The 17890-nt window shown below is 32.4% G+C and overlaps 1 protein-coding gene across 9 annotated transcripts in view; it reads right to left on the bottom strand.

Moving 5' to 3' along the window:
* The window catches only part of Lmpt (four and a half LIM domains protein limpet), a 123122-nt gene that overhangs the window by 25110 nt on the left and 80122 nt on the right, over positions 1–17890 (bottom strand). Inside the window, exons 1-2 of one of the 9 annotated variants that reach the window (XM_085195776.1) lie at positions 5514–6241; positions 4904–5312 (exon numbers count right to left, since the gene is read on the bottom strand). The exons of 3 other annotated variants lie outside the window; for them this stretch is intronic. In XM_085195776.1, the coding sequence (XP_085051902.1) occupies positions 4904–5312; positions 5514–6145 (1041 nt within the window). In that variant the 5' untranslated portion in view covers positions 6146–6241. Of the gene's footprint in view, positions 1–200; positions 1938–4903; positions 5313–5513; positions 6242–12735; positions 12933–13540; positions 13697–17890 lie in introns of those variants that run through there. 5 more of the 9 variants (XM_085195777.1, XM_085195782.1, XM_085195783.1 and 2 more) reach the window with 5 other exon arrangements.

Raw genomic sequence — 17890 nt, 5'->3', positions numbered from 1 at the left:
CTAATTGTATAAAAGTGTATCGTTTGTATGTTTTATTAGGTAAATGTTATTTTCCTAGTAAAATTATTCTCCATAATTTTCGGTGTTCGTAGTTATTTATAACATATCATATTTCGCGTAAAGTATAACATAAAAATGTACAGGCTTAAAATGTGTATTAAGAACAAAAATTTAATGATCTTAAAATTTAATAAATATACCTTAAATAAGGTTGGGTATGTGAGGGTGGCCAGACGAAGCCTAACATGGTAGACACTATATATGGTCTATTGAATCGAACACTACAGACTACAGACGCACTGGTCACATCGCACTATGCACGAGGGTCAAGGTTTAGGCCACCGCTACACATACCCATCGTCGTTGGAGGTGGTGGTGTTGGTCTGTTCCAGTTCTGTCACGGTGACCTCACCATCCTTGGATTCCCTACGCTTGGAGGTCTTTTTGACCTTCCTGGTCTTTCTTTCGGTGGTCGTGTATTGGACTTGAACGTCAACGTCAGCCATGGCTAGGATTTGGCTGTTTTGCTAAATAAACGATATCACCGAACGCGGTCGCGACCCGATTTCGAATGGCGAGAACCAGTGGGTGAATCGCAGGAATTATTCCAGAATGTAAAGCGCTCGCACCGGTGGGGGGAGATCAGGATTTAAATTTGGATGAGTGACGGAGAGGGCAGGTGCGCGGGCGTTCTCGAGCGTCCGGGGAATCGCACGTTTACTTCGATAACCCGATCAGTTACCCCACATTTGAAGACTTTTAAAGGCTCCGAGATGATTTGCTTGCACTTGTGAATATAGGCCGATTGCTTCTGAGCTATTGATATTGAATTAGGATTAAAAGTTCCCAATCTGCATCTGTTTCATTGTATTTAATAAACGATTACTGATTTATAAATAAACATCGACCTAAATACATGTTACAGATGCATTCAAATAGATGTATTTTCAAGAGTTCGACCCTATCCATCGTCAACTTGCAGATCAAGACGTTATGAACGATTCGTTAACATCACGAAGGCAGCCAATTATAATGTGACAAGTTCATTTTATTGTCATCACGCACCTCCCGCATTTTCGTAGTGCGTGATAATTATTAGGTGATAAGATTCTACACTCTCTACTTTACGCAATTTATAATCATTTTTGGTATGGGCATCCAATACTGTACTTTATAATGTATATTTTTTCCTAACAAGGTATTTGATTTCGTAACTTTTGATGCCAATTTTACTACCAACCCGCATAAGAAACCTACATAGAGTAATTGATTTTATTAAACGTAACGTATAAATAATCCGCATTTTAAAATTAACTTTTTTTTGTTCACGCTGTGTTCCGTAGGGAGAGGGAACTTGGGAATTTAGTGTCAAAATACTCCGCTCCGAGTGGCGGAATTCAACGAAAGAGAGCGAGGAAATGAAAATATTAAATATTTCATTATCCCTAGTGGAAATCGAACCCACAACCGTCGCGTTTATAGTCGTGCCCCTACGCTACGACGGCCTCAAACTTCCTAGCAAATATTAAAATACATTATAGTTACAGCAATAGTAAAAATAACAAACAGAAAAGGCATCAAAGCGTGTGGATATTAAAATATTTTGTGCCAGCGTGCATTTGTTCACTTTATTAACCAACTTCAGAAAAGGATGTTATAAGTTTTACATGTATGTATTATAATTATGTGATATTGTTGAGATGGGGTAATATTTCATTAGGATGTATTTATGTTTGCCAAATAATTTCTCGTAAGTTATAAAAAAAACCATCTTTACGCTATACCCCGCACACACAGCAGGGTAGGCAGAGGGAACCTAATGTTAAGACACTCCGCTTCCCACTTTCCGCCGAAACCAGATTTCCGCCGAATTCTGTAGGCATTGTGTATTGAGTGGCGGAACTCAACGCCGCGCTTTGTCTCGACACCAGAGCGAAGAAATGGACCAGTCGATTTTACAGTCACATTTTGTGCCCCTGCGTCACGACTGGCCTCGAAGTGTAAAAAAATATTAGTTTACTGATTTAGCTTCATATAAAGTGTATCTAACAATAAAAAATTGAATAATTTGTGACTATAATATATACTAATTATGCCAGATAATAGCACATCATCAGATAGTAGTCACATTCGAGAAATATTTTTGTTTCCTTTCTTTCCAAAACAAACAAAAAAATTTAGACCATAGGTTAGACTAATCTGTGATTTAAAATTCCCTATGTCTACATATTCCGTCTCTAAAATTGCTGATAATAGAATAATCTTTGATAAATAACTTTGAATATTTGAAACACTTATATTTAATTTATTTTGGTATTCCGGCTACGTTAGACAAAACGTGGCGTTGAGCTCCGCCATCCAACAAGCAATGAATGTCTCGAAAATTAGGCGGAATGTAGGGGACGGATTGTTTTGACAATATTTTCCATAATACTCTAGAAAAACGTGAAGCTGATCATTATGTCCTCTATTCCATACAAGGATATAAACTAATTTCCCAAATTCATATTTTTTAGCCTCTCTAAGAAAATATTTTCATTCGTTTTCTCAGCAGAAGTAACGAGCCTACCGGATGCTATTAGGCTTCGTCACATATCGACGCTGCCTTCATTTTTGTCTAGACGCAGCAGGTCGATGTCTTAGCGGAGAAGGTCTTGGTCAACGTTCATTCATTAGTTTATTTTTAAATTTCGCTTACGTTTCCAAGGAGATGGTAAACACCTGTTTATGAAGTTTACTTAAAAGATATATTTTTTATTTTAATTCTTATAAAGGTTATGTCGCCGCTGTTATTCGATACTGTTAAAATTTAAAATGTAAAATTTATGGAAAGTTCTATCTAAAGACAATAATTAGTAATAATCTTTGCTTTTTTTTAATTCAACAACGTACCCATTGTCCCTGAGTTAAGCTTTGCTTAAAATTAAATAATATGGCATAATTACTATAAGATATTTTTTTGGCGGAAAAAAATAGATTTGTAACATAATAAATTTTTAATAAACATTTTTCTTGCAACTACGCGCAATAAACCGCATATAGCAGGATAAGCAGAGTGTTCCAACAGTGTCTTAAGTGTCCCCTCTTTTCGCCAAAATCTCGAGCGCTTTGCCTTGTTACCAGAGCGAGAAAATAAAAATATTAAACAATTAATTTCCCCAAGTGGGAATCGAATTCACAACCGTTGCGTTTAGAATCGCACGCTTGTGCCCCAGGGCCACGTCAGCCTCCAAAAAAAGTCTTAAAAATATGAGTACTAATGTGAGAAATGCTCTTTTAAATAATGTTTAAATCGATATTTAATTTGTTTAAGAAGATTTTGGAAAATATTTATTTCTTTAAGGATTCCTAGAAAATTTTATTTGTTTATCAGTTGACTTTGACTTGGCGTCGTACTGTATCTAAATATAGACTATGATGAATATGCCCGGCGGCCGAAAATAAATTAGAAAGGGGATAGACAATTTAGTTTTGATGGATACTAAATAACGTTAAGAGAAAGTAATGGAAAAGGGAGCTCTGTATAACCGCTGTAAGCCGCTCTATATGGAATATACATCCATCCATACATCTTTGATATGATTGCTAAGAATTGGGTAATTATGTACTTGTCCATTAAGATCCTAGTTTTTTTTTGGTCCATTAATAAAAATTGACAGTGTGATTTTTTAAGAATTTTGAAGCTCGAATCCTTTTTACTTTTTTTCAGCAACCATGGTATTTATGTTAGTCTCATGTATTCAAATAGAAAATTACAAATTTATTAACAGAAAGAAAATATAATACTAAAAAAGGAACTTCATGCTGATTCCAACATAGCAAGGTAAGCAGAGGGAACATAGATAAATGTTTTTTAACCACTGAACCATCGAATTTTTAGCTTCGAGCTTTACCTATCAGAGAAGGGAATCAAAATAATTTGAATAAATACTCCCCTAAGTGGGAATCGAATCCCAATCAGAAAACCACTGTGTTTGCAGACTGAAGCGATCTACCGCGCCACAACGATCTCAAATATCGGTACTGTCAAAACGATATTTAAATTATTATTAAAATATGTCGAAATGGATAATATTTTGGCAAGAGGTTTCCTGTCGTAAAGATTTACTTCAGTAAATACAGTTGCGGTTACCAGTGGCGGTTTACTCAGAATGAGACGACCTTTGTAACTATAATATCAGATTCTTACCACATTTCAGTTGTATCTATAAACGCGACTGCGCATATGTTATTTTATTTTCTTGTGGTTTTGAAATTAAGAGCGCACTTAAAATTTTCTGGAACTAAAGTAAAGGAAACTAACGACGATTTCAATTTACGAGTCGCAGGCATATATTATATAGCTAAAATATATTTTAAATGTTCTGTCCTATATCAATACTACCATGAAGAGAGGCGAGAACAGAAGGTCGGCGTCACATTAAGAACAAGTGGGTCGAGGTTCGAGCCGAACGCTTTATTTTAGGATATCTTGAGCAACACAGTGTGTTTAATACTAATAAACCTTATTGGTTTACACATTATAAAAATATCTAAATTTATAATTTAAGAAAATATATATTTGATTACGTTAATTATGCTAGAATTAAAAATATGTTTGATAATGATATATTTTCGATGTATAATTTTGACAAATGTATAACTGACTATCTACTTCGTATGAATGTGTAAATATCTAATTTTTAAAAAGCCATTCTAAGCTTATATAAAACAGTTTTTCCTGTCGGAAAGGAAAGTATATGCTTAAAGGGATTATAAAACAAACTAGAAAAGAAGGGATTTATCATTTAATGTCTTTAATCAGTCATGCTCATAAAGCAGTGGTGCGTTCGTGCTAGATTAAAAAGCGCTTCTAATCTTCAATGTTAGCCCAAAAATCAACATCTTCTTCTTCTTCCTTTACCTCAGGTATATCACTAGATTTGTCATTCTCGTCAAGGGACGAAAGTTTGGGCATATCCTTGATAAACGCCCTTGCGTCATTTAGTCGTTCCTCATCTAGGCTGTAAGAGGTTGCTTCTGGAATAGTGCCTTCGTTTCGCCTCTCACGGGACTTCTCTCGCGACCGACTTCTGGAATAAGAACGCGCTGCTAAGTTAGGGGCACTGCCAAATCCAGTATAATTTTCATCTTTGTTCATGCGTTTGAATTCATCTTCCTCGAGTGAAGTAAATATTTTAAGTTCCTCATCACGGGACGCTCGAGAATCTCTGGATGAATTGGATGAAGACGACGCTCGTTTTCTAAACGATCTCCGTCTAAAACTCGGGTCGCTTCGCTGCAGAGGTCGATATTTAATCCCATCAAGAGATCTTAAACAAAATTATATATGAATAGGAAAATAATCATGTAAATGTAATGAATCCTTATAGGAAAATCGTGTCCTGAACGAATATTAGTGAATAGTACACACGTATGAACTAAAGATATAGGTCACTACAGAGAGTGGTTTATGATTTGATATTAATGACGTGCAATATGAGTGCAAAACGTCAAGTATATAAAATATTAACCTTAAAAAGTCTTCGCTGTACTTTATATCCCCATTTTTATCTCCACTATACGATTCAAACAGTATTTCGGGCAACGTTGAAGAAGGTGTTTTAGGGGTGGATTCTGTCGAGAGTTTTTGTTTATTTTTATTTCCGTCATCAAGGTTTTCATCAGGCTCAGGATTAGAATCTGAAATGTTTCCAGAAGAAGTCGGTGATCTGTTTCTATATCCCACACTAAAAGATTCTGATGAGTTCGAAATGATTGTTTTCGTTTTCGTTGGATACCTGTCTACTCTGTAATCACCATTTGCTTGAGCACTTTCTTCAAATGAGTCTTGGCCAAAGCTGGATATTTTAGTCGAAAACAATATGGCAGTCGAATTCGGTTGTCCGCCATAGAATTTGACAGCGGCAGATTTGAGAATTCCATTTTTATCTTCAGTCAAGCAGAGGTAACCTTGGCCCGGTTCCTTAGTCCAGTCTCGAGGTGAGGCGTTCGCTGTCTTTTGGAGCAGTCGTGTGTAATATTCGACGAGATCATTAAAATTGGGTTCCGTTTCTGGTATAATTCCACTTATAATATGCTTCATGCATTCTATAGCTTCGTGAAAGCCGACGTAAGATATGATTACTGACAACAACAGTCCCATTCTGTATCACTTTCGAAAGGGAGAGGGATAGGTTAAAAGTTCGATAAAGGGGTTAGGTGCAGCGATGTAACGCCGGGACTAGATATGAACAACTGAAATTAAAATGCAATACTTGCCAAAGATTGTGTCCACATTTAGATAACAGTTTGGCGTTGTGACCGGGCATTATTACGTTTGTATTGATCCAAGGTTGTGTATAGTCTATTGTTTAGGTCATAAAATAGACTAGCATTTGATTTAGCCTAATTGAAATCATAAAAAAATACTTTTTTACTTTTTATAAATAACAAAACAGCAAATATGCTATTCGTTGCATTATACTAATTACGAAATTGACTTTCAAATTAATACGTTGTAGTTTTAAATAGATAGATGGACTGAAAAGAATATACCAAATGTGTGCTTTTGAAAATCTTTAAATATTTATATAAATTTCATAAAAAGAGATAACTAAAATGCGTAAGTAAAAAAAATAAACGTACTTAATTAAAATGAAATATTTATTATTTTTATAAAAATATCTTTCTATTTTTACCAATCACGTTTGATTAAAGAATTTCATTTAGAATTTATCACGAGACTGTTGATTTTTATGCACAAAATGTCGGTAATTAATGGACAAGTGACAACTGCAAGTCGACATTGAAATATTTGGCAAACACCGAAAATAGTATTTTAATTTGATATTCAATTTTGACGTAGCACATGAGTCATCGACCTCTTTGGATAAAGAATATGTAATAAATAATACTGTAACATTTGCGCGCGAAACTATTTTCTCGATAAAAAAAGTACGAACTCAAAAACAGCGCAATGGTTTTTGTCATACTGCCAAAGATTTTATTATTATCAGTTACTTCTAAATGGCGGGATCATTTGATCGGGAGAATATTCATAAATTAAACGTGACATTAATACATAAATCACTTTTACATTATTCAATTTCACCGAATCAGAATTGCATTGTTTGTTGTTTAAGCTTTGATTTATTGTTTGATTAATTAGTATGTTTATTTTGTTCTTTAATGCGAAAATATATAACTATACTAAAGTCGTAAATATTGCCTCAAAATATTTTTTAACAAATAAAACCGACTTCCACCGGATCTCATAATCAGAACCTAACCAAACTCTCGTCAAACTACCCTTGAAGGGTATCCTTCCCAATAAAAAAAGAATCATCGAAATCGGTTGGCGGGATATTGAATTATTCATCCATTTGTCATACACTTAATGCAAATTTAAGACTTATGTAGCAAAGGTAGCAAACAAAAAAATGATAACCTCCTCCTTTTATAAAAATCGGTTGAAAAACAAAAACCGTGTTAAATGTATAAAACTGAATTAATTAAATGCGTAATTTATAAAATTAAGCCGATATTTTTTAACATCTTTACACATAACGACTCTACCGGTTTCAAATTCCTTAACATTACATTTCTTTTCTTTGAAACCTAAATTTTAAGAAAAAAAAATTAACATTGTGCTCACCGCATAATACGAGACGTGAGAGATGAAAAAAAGTATGTGTTAACTGTATTAGCACAAAAATATCTTCATAATGTTTTATGGTTCTTCTAATTACAGACATGACGTCACAGTGACGAAAGCTCGTGTATACATACAGCTTTTACTGAAGTGCAATGTGTAGGTGCCATTTTAGGTGCGGGAAATTGGGCGCGCTGTATCAGTGTTTGAACAGACACCAAGATTTATTAGCATCTGTTTAATGTAGTACGAAATAATTACAACTTAATAAGCTATCTTTGGTTTTGGTCTTTTAAGCTTTAAGTACCGCTGAATGAATCCAGCATGCCGCAAGGTAGGCAGGGAGATCCTTGTAACCTAGTGTTAAGAAATTCTCTTTCCTATATATACACTTCCGTTCCCCAGTTTCCACCGAATTCTCGAGTCATCGCCAATTGAGTGGCGGAATGGAAATGAAATCTATATTATACATATATTTTGCGCAAAAATAAAAATCTATGCACCAATGTTCAATATACGTACTGAAACTGTATCCAAGAATGATTAAAATTTATGAGAAATATTATTAATTGCTTTTCCTTTTTAACTTATCCAAAAAATAAAGAATCTGTGCCATTAATGCGTGATTATTTTTCATAGAAAGTGCCGCGTGCATCGCGCTGCCGTAAGTAGGAGGTAAAATATTTGGAACCATTAAACGTTGTAAAATGCGTTAGTAAAATAGACTCATCAACATTAATCGAATGATTTAAATAGTTTTTAGCGTAATTGCTTCTCTGAAATGTGATATTTGTGAAAAAATATGTGCTTCGCTCTGGTCTCGGAAACTTCGCTTCGGTGAAAAGTGGGTAACGGCGTGGGTTCCACTCACACCGGGTTCCCCCTGCCTACCCTGTTGTGTGCGGGATACGGCGTGAAACTGATTTGATTTTGATTTGCAAATAAATCATTGTTGCACCAAATGAGCGATATATCAAACTGTTAAAGTCAGAGCAACGATCCAAAATAAATTTAACTTGGCAAACAAACTAACTAAATAAAGGAATTGTTTATATTGTTTTAAATTGTTATTTATATATAAATAATTGAGATCTAACATAAAATATAATATTTATTATATGTGGGTCCAATTCTCTGATAGTATATAAAAACTGGGTAATACCACAGATTGGTTAGTAGGAAGGTAACCACCATTCAGTGCGCAGACAGAAAACAGAGTAGCTAATCAGTAGCGCCTTTCTGTCTATACCGCAAAATACAAAAAATTCTAATATCTAAAAATGACTAGTGCAGTTAACTACTCTATTACAATATATATTACAAACTGTACGCTAATAAAGTAATTTATAAAACTGTCTATCCTAAACGATCTATTACCGTAGAGTTCTGCAACCCAAAAAAAGTAAAAAAATGAAAGTCAAAGTCTCAAATTCGAGGGAAAAGTAGAGAATGGAATGTTTTGACACTACATTATCTGTATATCTCCTTGCCTACCCTACTATATGCGGGATACACCGTGATAGCTATAAAAACTATCCTCTTCACACCTAAATCAGAAAAGGCAATAAAAAAACAACATTATAAACGTGCTGCGTGCATATCGTACGTGAATATCCCGAAAGTGACCTTGCCTTTGAGATGGAGTGAAAGTTAGCGTAACCGGACACCCGTGACGTCACCGGCGCGGCGGGCCGTGCGCACCGCCCGCCTCATACCGGAGGGAACCAAGCACGTTACACTAACAATGATTTAATAATGAGAAACGCTCGTATATTTGATTACATTAATTACAAATTTTAGAATTATCGAACAAACAAAACTAAGACATCAAGAGGCCTAAATGATTCATATGAACACAATTTTGCAAAAAATTACAAAACATAAAATAGATAACTATTTTAGATAATATATATAAATAGTAATCTAGGTATAATATTTTATAAAGTTCCATAATTATATATATACATAAAAAAATAAGTAACATATTTAATTTAAATAAAGTCATAGTTAATGAATGAGTAAGTCTTCCAAGATTTTTTTTTCAGCATGTTAAATATCAATGATTGTAGTGATATTTCAAAGTGCATTTTGTAATTGAAAGGTTATTATATTATTTTACGGCTATTTTATAAGGAACAAAAACTTTTCTAAGAAAGAATTTTAAATATTAAGTCCGACGTTCAAGGTGCAAAGCCAGTACAATACATTGAACTACCGAATCTATTTTTCACGGAACGTAAAAACAAGAATTCGAATTATATAATAAGAAAACGAATTGTACGTTTGTACGCTACAAAAAATATATTTACGAGTTTTGTCACGTGGCGACGTCTGCCGTAAGCCACATGTTTCTTACGGCATGACATCGTTCGTTCATGTTTTTATCGTTTAATCCGAGTTGGCGCGCGCGCGTATTTTTCCTCACACTGCTGCTTGCTGGTGGGATAATTTACGTCTGCTATGTGTTTCTCAAGTCAAAACTAAATAGATAATGAACTTGAATTTAGATATTATTTCTTATATTTATGAAAGATTTTTTTAGGTTGTTGCTTTATTCGCAGGTAATTTTGTGCAGGTAAACACTGTTTTTCGCTACTGAGACTCTCACTCTATGATAAATATAGAGAAAAAAATTGGTATAACATTTTGTTTTAGTGGAGTTCTGTGTTTTAGTATCTAAACCTGACTAAAAAATTAAAAAATGCCAATATTTAAATTATGAACGTTGAAGGGAATTTGAATATGTAATTTGAAATCATGAGAAATCCTCTTCGTGCTTTTTTATAGAAAATATTAAAAAATAATTTTGGCATGCATTTTATAAATCGAAGACGATGCGTTGATGGACGTTACTGCCAATATTTTATTTATATTTAAAAACATTGGCAACGAGGCTGAGTCAACGACCTCCATTTCAATTTGTTACTATGAAAAATAAATTCTTTTTTGTAGCTTAATGTATTTTTTTTTGGTTTTCAAAAATATAAACATATGTACTCGTAAGTGTTTATTATTTACGATTCATATTATAATCCTCACTGGTCGTAAAGAGTACGAAACCCAAAAATGATTAATGGTAACAAGAAACTGGAAATATATTAATCAGGAAAAATTTAAGTGCCATAAGGTTTTCTCAGTAATATTAATAAGATAAATTTTATTATTATTTTTTATAGATATTTATATTTATATTATAAAACTTAATAGTTATTGTTGATTATTATTGTTATTAATAGATTTTTTTTATGTTGGATTGTCTATTTAAAGAGGAAGGCTGTATTACTTTACGCTACGACCAGTAGAAGCAGAACAACAATAAGTACATCAATACATTTATATAAATTAGACTACGCGAGCAAACCACAGGAAAGAGGTAGTATATTATGTAAGCAAGTAATTACTCAAACTATTACTTATGTTAGATATAAAAATAAATAGGTTGGAAAACATCAAACGTTAATTTTTAATGAGATAGATTTGTATTATCGACATCATTAAAAAGTTCGCAATCTCGGCACTATAAAGATGTAACTAATATCGCGATGGTTCGGGTCTTAATCGTGGTAATATGTAAATTTAAAAATATTTTTGTTTTTCTAATGAAAATTAATTTCTGTTACATAGCAAAGAAAAAATCACAAGAAATGCGTGAAGGAAAAAATACTATTTAAACCTCCCGTAAGCTTTCTCCGCATAGTTGGCAGAGTATGCAGAGTAGGCAGAGTGAACCTAGAGTTGGTTCCTTAAGCGCCGAATTAACGAAGCTTAGCGTAATGAGTGAGGGGACTCTATGCTACACTTCGTCAACCAGACGGGTAAATGAAAGTAAATTCTGGCTCGGGGAAATTAAATGATTATATCATTTCCCCGAGCCAGAATTGAACCCTCAACCGTTGCGTTTAGTGTCAGACGTTGTACCACGGCGCGACGGCTCGAATTGTACCTATCGATTTTATATTTACGATTATTTAGGCTATTCATTATGTTTTACATATACATTTTGTAAATATTTAAAGCATGTTGCACTTAGTAACTAATAAAATTACGTAATTTACCTAATATTTGTTGTCGACTCCTACATAAATAAACTTGTAGTGTTTAATATTTTATTACAAAACCGTATTTCATGAGAATCGGTGTTAAGGTCGGATAATAATACTAAAATGAACATCTAGTGTGATGAGTTATTATCGATCTATTTAGAAAATAGTTGGACGTATAAATGAGTATTATGAAATTAAAATTATATTGTGCCATAGATCTTTTATTTTTAGTAAAAAATGAGGATAATAATAAAAAAATAAGTGAAGAAACGTAAAAACACAATTTTAAAATAAAACCAACGGTAGCTATGGCTGTAGCTAGTCGTGAAATACTGTGATTAATGGTACTGAATTGCAATAGGATAATACATTAAATTTAAGTAAAAAAATAAATAAATTGGTTAAGGTTTAGTGTATGGGTTTAGGGTATAGTTTATTTAGTCAATTTTTTTTTTTTTTTTTTTCAACTTCACAGTCTATCCTAGGATAAACAGATCGAGTATCCTTTCTACATACATTGTAGCAGTTTTAATAATAAAAAAGATAATATACATATTATATATGTAGTATAAAATAAAGTGAAAGAAAATTGAAAACATGACAAAAATAAGTGTGAATTATGATAAAAAGAAAGTAACGTTTGTAAAACATAATTAGCACTTTCAATTATGAGACGTTACTCTTAAGAAAGAGAAAGGAATAAATATATATATTTAAATTTATCAGTATATCTTATTGCTACATATTTAATATATATTTAAAAAATGCTATTAAAAAAACTATTGTAATAGTAAGAACGCAAATGATACTTTGTCATCGCGCCATCTGGTGTCGAATAGATAAACTATATGATTGTACAATGATTTCTCCGAGAAAAATTAAATACTGTACAATAACTACTGTTTTAAATAAATTGAATAACAATATTAATTATTTATAATTTTTGAATTAAAATTTGTTATAAATATTTGTTAACAAGAAGGTAAGATATATTATAAACACTATTCTATGAAAAGAGGGATTCAGGTACAACACATGCTTTCTCTAAACATCACTCACAATAATATTCTATTACTGTTCGTTTCCGAACGCACAAAACACCAACGCGGGAAAACTTGACAATCGCGGAAAAACTTGACAATCGCGCGCAAATTTGAAAATCGAACCGTAACCACTTTTTTAATCACTGCTAAGGTTTTTTAAATTTCTGGAGGCAACGGCTGGAAGAGATACGTCCTCGATTAATGTCGAAAGAATATTGAGTTCACAGTTGGCGAACGTTGTACAGTAAGAAGTGTCCGATGTCTTGTGTGTGCGTCAATTATATTTATTACATCGAACTAGTGTCTATAAACAACCTCACGGCGACAACTTCAAAGAGATCGATCGCTATTTAGAGGGGCGAATAGATTCTTATGCTAGACTGAAGTCAAACCTGTCTGTCACTTCCGCCACATGTTTAGCGTAAAATTGGTAATGAAAAAAAAAACTGTCAATAATACTTTTTTAAAGATAAATTGAAAAATATTAAAATCGAATATAAAATATTTTAAGACTTACTAACAATAAATCACAGTCGATAATGCACTTGAATCAAATGTATTCTGACATGTGAGAGTAAATACAGTTCAATATCCGAAACTATGAACGTAATAGCTGATTTAACCTAAATCGTTTCAGATGCAATAGGTACCCGAAATGTACTAATGATTTGTCTAAACCAGGTCACCACTTCAGATACGTACAAATGTATATTTGCTTCGAAAATTTATAGTTTAACTTATCTTAATACAATAAATGTCTTAATATCAAATTTTATAATATGAAAACGTTTAAATCAAATAAAGAAAAAAAACATAATTACCTGAATCTTGGCTGTATGTAATTGTGCAGTGCCTTATTAATTTGGCTGTATTTAAAAAAAGATTTAATGTCAAAATTCAAAAATTCGATACACTGAATATCCCAAAAAGCCCCAAATGCGTGTAGTAGACGAGGCAATGGGCGAGTTAATGGTAAGGTGTGAATAATTCTGCACAGTGCTGTTACTATTTGAGTGTTATATTTATTCCATAAGCGAATACCGCGTAAACAGTACGAAATTCCAGTAAGTTTACTTACAAATAGTTAGCTTAAATATAAAAATATATTTTACTGTATCTTATACAGAAATAATATTCATTTTCTCGGTGTGATAAGATAAAGAACGGCGTTAAGTTAAGTTTCGCCACATAACAAATGACACGAATTTAGGTAGAAAGCTGATTATTTAGTATCTTGACACTACATTTTTTTTACATTAGTGCCCGTAAGTGAATCACATTTAAACAACAGTATTACGTAAAAAATGGTATTTACTTAACTTCAGTTGTAATGAGAGAAGCTCTCGAGCGGATGGCCTCTTTATGACTAGATCATTTGTGGTGTGTTCAATTAAAATGGATACCCTACAGATATTTAAATAATCATATTTCATTCAAGTTACCTATTATTTATATATTTGTTTGACGTTATTAAGAAATTGAACATAATGTAAAAATAGGGTAGACGGCACAGGGAACTAAGGCTAACTGCAGGCTTGCCGTTTAAATAATCTACGAATAGAAACGACATCTCAAGCGATCTTGAGATGTCGTTTTCAATCTTGTCTTCAATCTTGTTTTTTCAATTTAATGTTGAGAGTGATATCTCAAGGTTGATCTCAGAGTTGAGAGATATATAAATACAGGCCTTAGTGTCGAGTGATGTTTCGTTCGATTTTCGTGACATTGTATGAGTATGATGAATGGCGGAAATACATTAAATATTATGTGTTGGATTTGAACCCCTAAACCATCGTATTGACAATCAGATGCTGTTTCACTGCACCACAACGACTTCATAATATCTATTAACAGATTTTTATTTTTTGTAAATCATTTAAGCTACACAATATTTAGTACTTCACCAAGTCATTGAACTTCTAAAACTTCATAAAACAAAGTCAGCTACTTTCTCATGGTAACACAATGGTAACATTATTCTTTTTTTATGGAAATATAAATAATTCGACGAAACGAAATCGTTAAGTACGTTTAGGAAAATACGTAATTTGTAACAGTATAAATATTATATTAATTAATCGTATATGAATCATCTTTGAAATTTATTGATTAATTAAAAATACTACAAATGTAATTATAAGATTTAATAAAAATCCATATTTTAAGTAAAAAAAAAACTTTTTTTCCTCCCAAATTCAAGACACTTCTGTTGAGTGGCGTAAATAAAAGCCACACTCTTAACAAACCGGGGTTATATATTCCCCGAGTAGAAATCGAACCCACCATTATCATATTACAAGGAGCCACTATAAACAATTACTTAAATAAATTCTATTATATAATTTGGACATTTGGACAAATTGTGAAATAATTGGGCCACTATTATAACGATGTGAATGTGCATTAATTTTGAGATGTGTACGACACGTGTATGAATGAACAGTTGCACTGCATTAATAATATCATTTGTAAAGCAAATTACATATGTTTAAATAATTTAAAATTATTAAAGTTGCTATTATATCATGGAATATTATAAAATTAGGTGCAATTAATATTTAATTTACATTAGCTTAATATTTTAAAGTGAAATAATTGTTTTATTCCATTTTTATAAATCTTTAAGAATACTAAAGGGAAATTAAAGTTTAAGGACAGGGATTGAGTAGGTATAAAATAACCTATATCTATTTACTCTATCAGTGCTTCTTAACCTAAATATACCTAATAACTAAAGAAAAACGAAAATAAATCAAAGATAATTAGACTACCTTCCCGTAACGAATTGCACAGACATTGAAAACTACGCAGAGTAGCCAATTCAATGTCAATATATTTGTGAATCAATAAAATTGAAGTTTAACAAAAGTTGGCATGTTAAGCACCCATTACATGTATCGATTGGTATTTGATCGGTATCGGGACGATGAAAGACATCGCCTTGATATTTTCATTTCGTTTCCGCGACAAATCAATGCGGATAAGTCAAATGGAGAAAATCGGCGTCATCTTTATTATTTTTTCTTTGTACCTACATACTAATATATAAAAGACGATTTTACACTTTTTTTCCCGAATAGCAGAGTTGCTAATTACGTCTTGACTTGCGGAACCCAACGCCGCGCTTCAACCAGGGTGGAATAATGAGTGTTGATAGAATTTTACATTTACGTATGCTTATACGATATACCACTTGTGATTGTAAAATGAAAATATTGTTTATGTTATTTCCTCAAGTGGGAATCGAACCTACAATCTGCAGCTCTTCATCTTAGATAACATAGTAAGAGCAGCTTAGAAATCTGCAACTTTACTTTAGTAAATAAAATAAAAAAGGACCACTATATTCTTGGTAGACGGTCTAAATCTAGCCTAACTTATCGAGGTTACTCACACGTCGTGGCACGAATCCCTGTACATTTCTAACTAACTGTGCCTTAATTTAAACTCGAGTTGAAAACAACGATAACAATTTTATTTTTAATCATATATTATAATATAAAAATATTTTAAAATTTTATTTTGTCATTTCTATTTAAGTAAAACTATTTGGAAAACTAATATTTTTTCTTATTTAAAAAATAGTCTAGTAAGTAAGTTAGTAAAAAAAGCTATTTAGTCTTCATAAAACTAAAATAAACTTAATGAAACGTAGTATATTAACGCTAGGTTCCCGGATTCCCTCTCTTTTGTGCTATGTGCGACATATAGCGTGAAACTCACACACAACTAACTAGGAACATGTGTAAGACATAGGAACATTATCGTATTAAACTATTTATGTACCTGGCATATCTAAATTCAGATCACTATTATATATAAGTACTTCATTCCCTAGTGATGTAGATTCTATTATTAGAGCTGAGACTATAGAGAATTGTTTGAACTACGTACTATTTTATAATAACATGTTTTAGTTTTTTACTATTGTGTACCCCTGTACTGTGGAGTAGAAGGGATGCACCTTAAAAGATTGTCATGAATTTAAATCTGATTTGGTTAATTATTTATATTTATATCCAGTAGTACGCTTATCCTGAAATCTGTTTTTTTTCAACATGACATTTTTTTTATTTTCGAATTTCCTGTGTAGGTAGGTATATCGGTAGGAAGTGACGTTATTCTGATAAATTTTTTACGTACCTTCACGTCGTATTCCACACAGCAGGGTATGCGAAAGGAACCTGCAGTCGCTAGTGCAACACTAATTGTTTATAAATACATATAAAAAGGGCAACATAAGCGAGTGTTACTCATGAAATGACTCACTTGCTACCTCAAGTAATTGGCGGTGGTTCAATCATGTGATCAGAATTAGGTATTAAAATTATATGGATTATATAATAAACAAATAAATAGATATAATATATTAGTATTTAACTTAACGCATTTCTCATATCTTATGAAATAGGCAATGAAAACCCACGATTCGCTATTCTCAGAGTTATTGAGAGAGATTATAGAAATCAAAGCCTTATTCTGTTCGATGAAAGTAACAACGCAAAACAAAGTTTAATTATAAGTTTACCTATTTCTGAAGTAGGATTCATACCAATTGCTGTCAAATATGTAGCGATAAAATAATAAAAAATGCGATTGGTTTCAAAATAAATTTGTAAATCATAACCAATTTTTTTTCCGTTTCACGCCTTTTCCCATATATAGCAAGCAGGCTTATTGTTGAGATATTGCTTTCTCTTCGTTCGATACCTTCCGTGTATAGGAGCTCAATTATAATTTAAGAAAAAATAATTTGGTATGGATAAAACTTGTGTTTAGGCCTTTAACAAGAACGCAAGGCAAATGATAATTTAGATCAGTCCAGTAATAAATTATATGATAGCCAGTTCTGACGGTGTAAAGTATCTATGGTGTACTAGATTATATTATTGATCATAAAATATATTTGTGAAACAACGTATCGTTTCATTACTTTGTAAGATGTGGAATACTTGTTAGTTCAGATATTAATTAGCCTTCCGTATGTGAGGGAAACGCCTGTTGTATATAAGGGTAATAGGGGTGAATAGGGGAACTCAACACCTTGTTTTGTCATTCCCGAGTGATGAATTAAAAATAATTTATTTCCCCGTGTAAGAATAGTATTTACAATCATCGTATTTACAGTCAGGCGGTGTCCCACTGCACTACAACGGCTAGTAAAGAAATAA

The sequence above is a fragment of the Heliconius melpomene genome, chromosome 13 (genome assembly GCF_056956725.1).
Source record: "Heliconius melpomene rosina isolate 202511_hmr_F chromosome 13, ASM5695672v1, whole genome shotgun sequence".
In the NCBI taxonomy this organism is placed as follows: Eukaryota; Metazoa; Arthropoda; class Insecta; order Lepidoptera; family Nymphalidae; genus Heliconius; species Heliconius melpomene.
Note: the sequence above shows the minus strand (reverse complement) of the source record. Positions and strands in the feature narration are given on the sequence as shown.